This window comes from Mandrillus leucophaeus, unplaced genomic scaffold, assembly GCF_000951045.1.
Source record: "Mandrillus leucophaeus isolate KB7577 unplaced genomic scaffold, Mleu.le_1.0 Scaffold24, whole genome shotgun sequence".
In the NCBI taxonomy this organism is placed as follows: domain Eukaryota; kingdom Metazoa; phylum Chordata; class Mammalia; order Primates; family Cercopithecidae; genus Mandrillus; species Mandrillus leucophaeus.
In genome coordinates this window covers 3783963-3785114 of record NW_012102476.1, presented here as the reverse complement: position 1 = coordinate 3785114, position 1152 = coordinate 3783963, and the positions used below count along the sequence as shown (strand labels likewise).

The window sequence follows — 1152 nt, the reverse complement described above, 5'->3', positions numbered from 1 at the left end:
TGCCTCAGCCTCCTGAGTAACTGGGACTACAGGCGCCTGCCACCACGCCCGACTAATTTTTTGTATTTTTAGTAGAGACTGGATTTCACCATGTTAGCCAGGATGGTCTCAATCTCCTGACCTCGTGATCCGCTGGCGTCGGCCTCCCAAAGTGCTGGAATTACAGGCATGAGCCACCGTGCCCGGCCCATATCTTGGTCTTTAATGTGCAGAGACGGGTCTTTGGAATAGACACCCAGCCAGCCTGAAGGCTTCTTTCTCTGGGGTGCAGCAATGTGGCTCTTAGGGGATTAAACCTAGGCCCCCACGGATGGTTGGGGAACCCCTAAAGTACAGCCCAGACAGGTTATGGGGTCTGTCGCCTTCATGCCGAGTCCTCCATTTGCAGGTCCCACACCGGCGAGCGCCCCTTCCTCTGCTCCGAGTGCGGGAAGAGCTTCTCCCGCTCATCCTCTCTCACGTGCCACCAGCGCATCCACGCAGCACAGAAGCCCTACCGCTGCCCGGCCTGCGGCAAGGGCTTCACGCAGCTCAGTTCCTACCAGAGCCATGAGCGCACACACTCGGGGGAGAAGCCCTTCCTGTGCCCACGCTGCGGCCGCATGTTCTCCGACCCCTCGAGCTTCCGGCGCCACCAGCGCGCGCATGAGGGAGTGAAGCCGTACCACTGCGAGAAGTGCGGCAAGGACTTCCGGCAGCCGGCGGACCTGGCCATGCACCGGCGCGTGCACACGGGCGATCGGCCATTCAAGTGCCTGCAGTGTGACAAGACGTTCGTGGCGTCCTGGGACCTCAAGCGGCACGCGCTGGTGCACTCTGGCCAGCGGCCCTTCCGCTGCGAGGAGTGCGGGCGAGCCTTTGCCGAGCGTGCCAGCCTCACGAAGCACAGCCGGGTGCATTCGGGGGAGCGCCCCTTCCACTGTAACGCGTGCGGAAAGTCCTTTGTGGTGTCGTCGAGCCTGAGGAAGCACGAGCGGACCCATCGAAGCAGTGAGGCCGCGGGGGCGCCCCCTGCTCAGGAGCTGGTGGTGGGGTTGGCGCTGCCTGTGGGCGTGGCAGGCGAGGGCTCTAGATGTGTATAAGAGACAGGCCGCGGGGGCGCCCCCTGCTCAGGAGCTGGTGGTGGGGTTGGCGCTGCCTGTGGGCGTGGCA

At 63.5% G+C, this 1152-nt stretch overlaps 1 protein-coding gene across 1 annotated transcript in view; it reads left to right on the top strand.

Moving 5' to 3' along the window:
• ZNF668 (zinc finger protein 668) overlaps positions 1-1082 on the top strand; it is a 10476-nt gene extending 9394 nt beyond the window's left edge. The window contains exon 4 of the mRNA XM_011982553.1: positions 389-1082. Within this exon, the coding sequence (XP_011837943.1) occupies positions 389-1082 (694 nt within the window). The remainder of the gene's footprint in view (positions 1-388) is intronic.
• Positions 1083-1152: the final 70 nt, after the last annotated feature.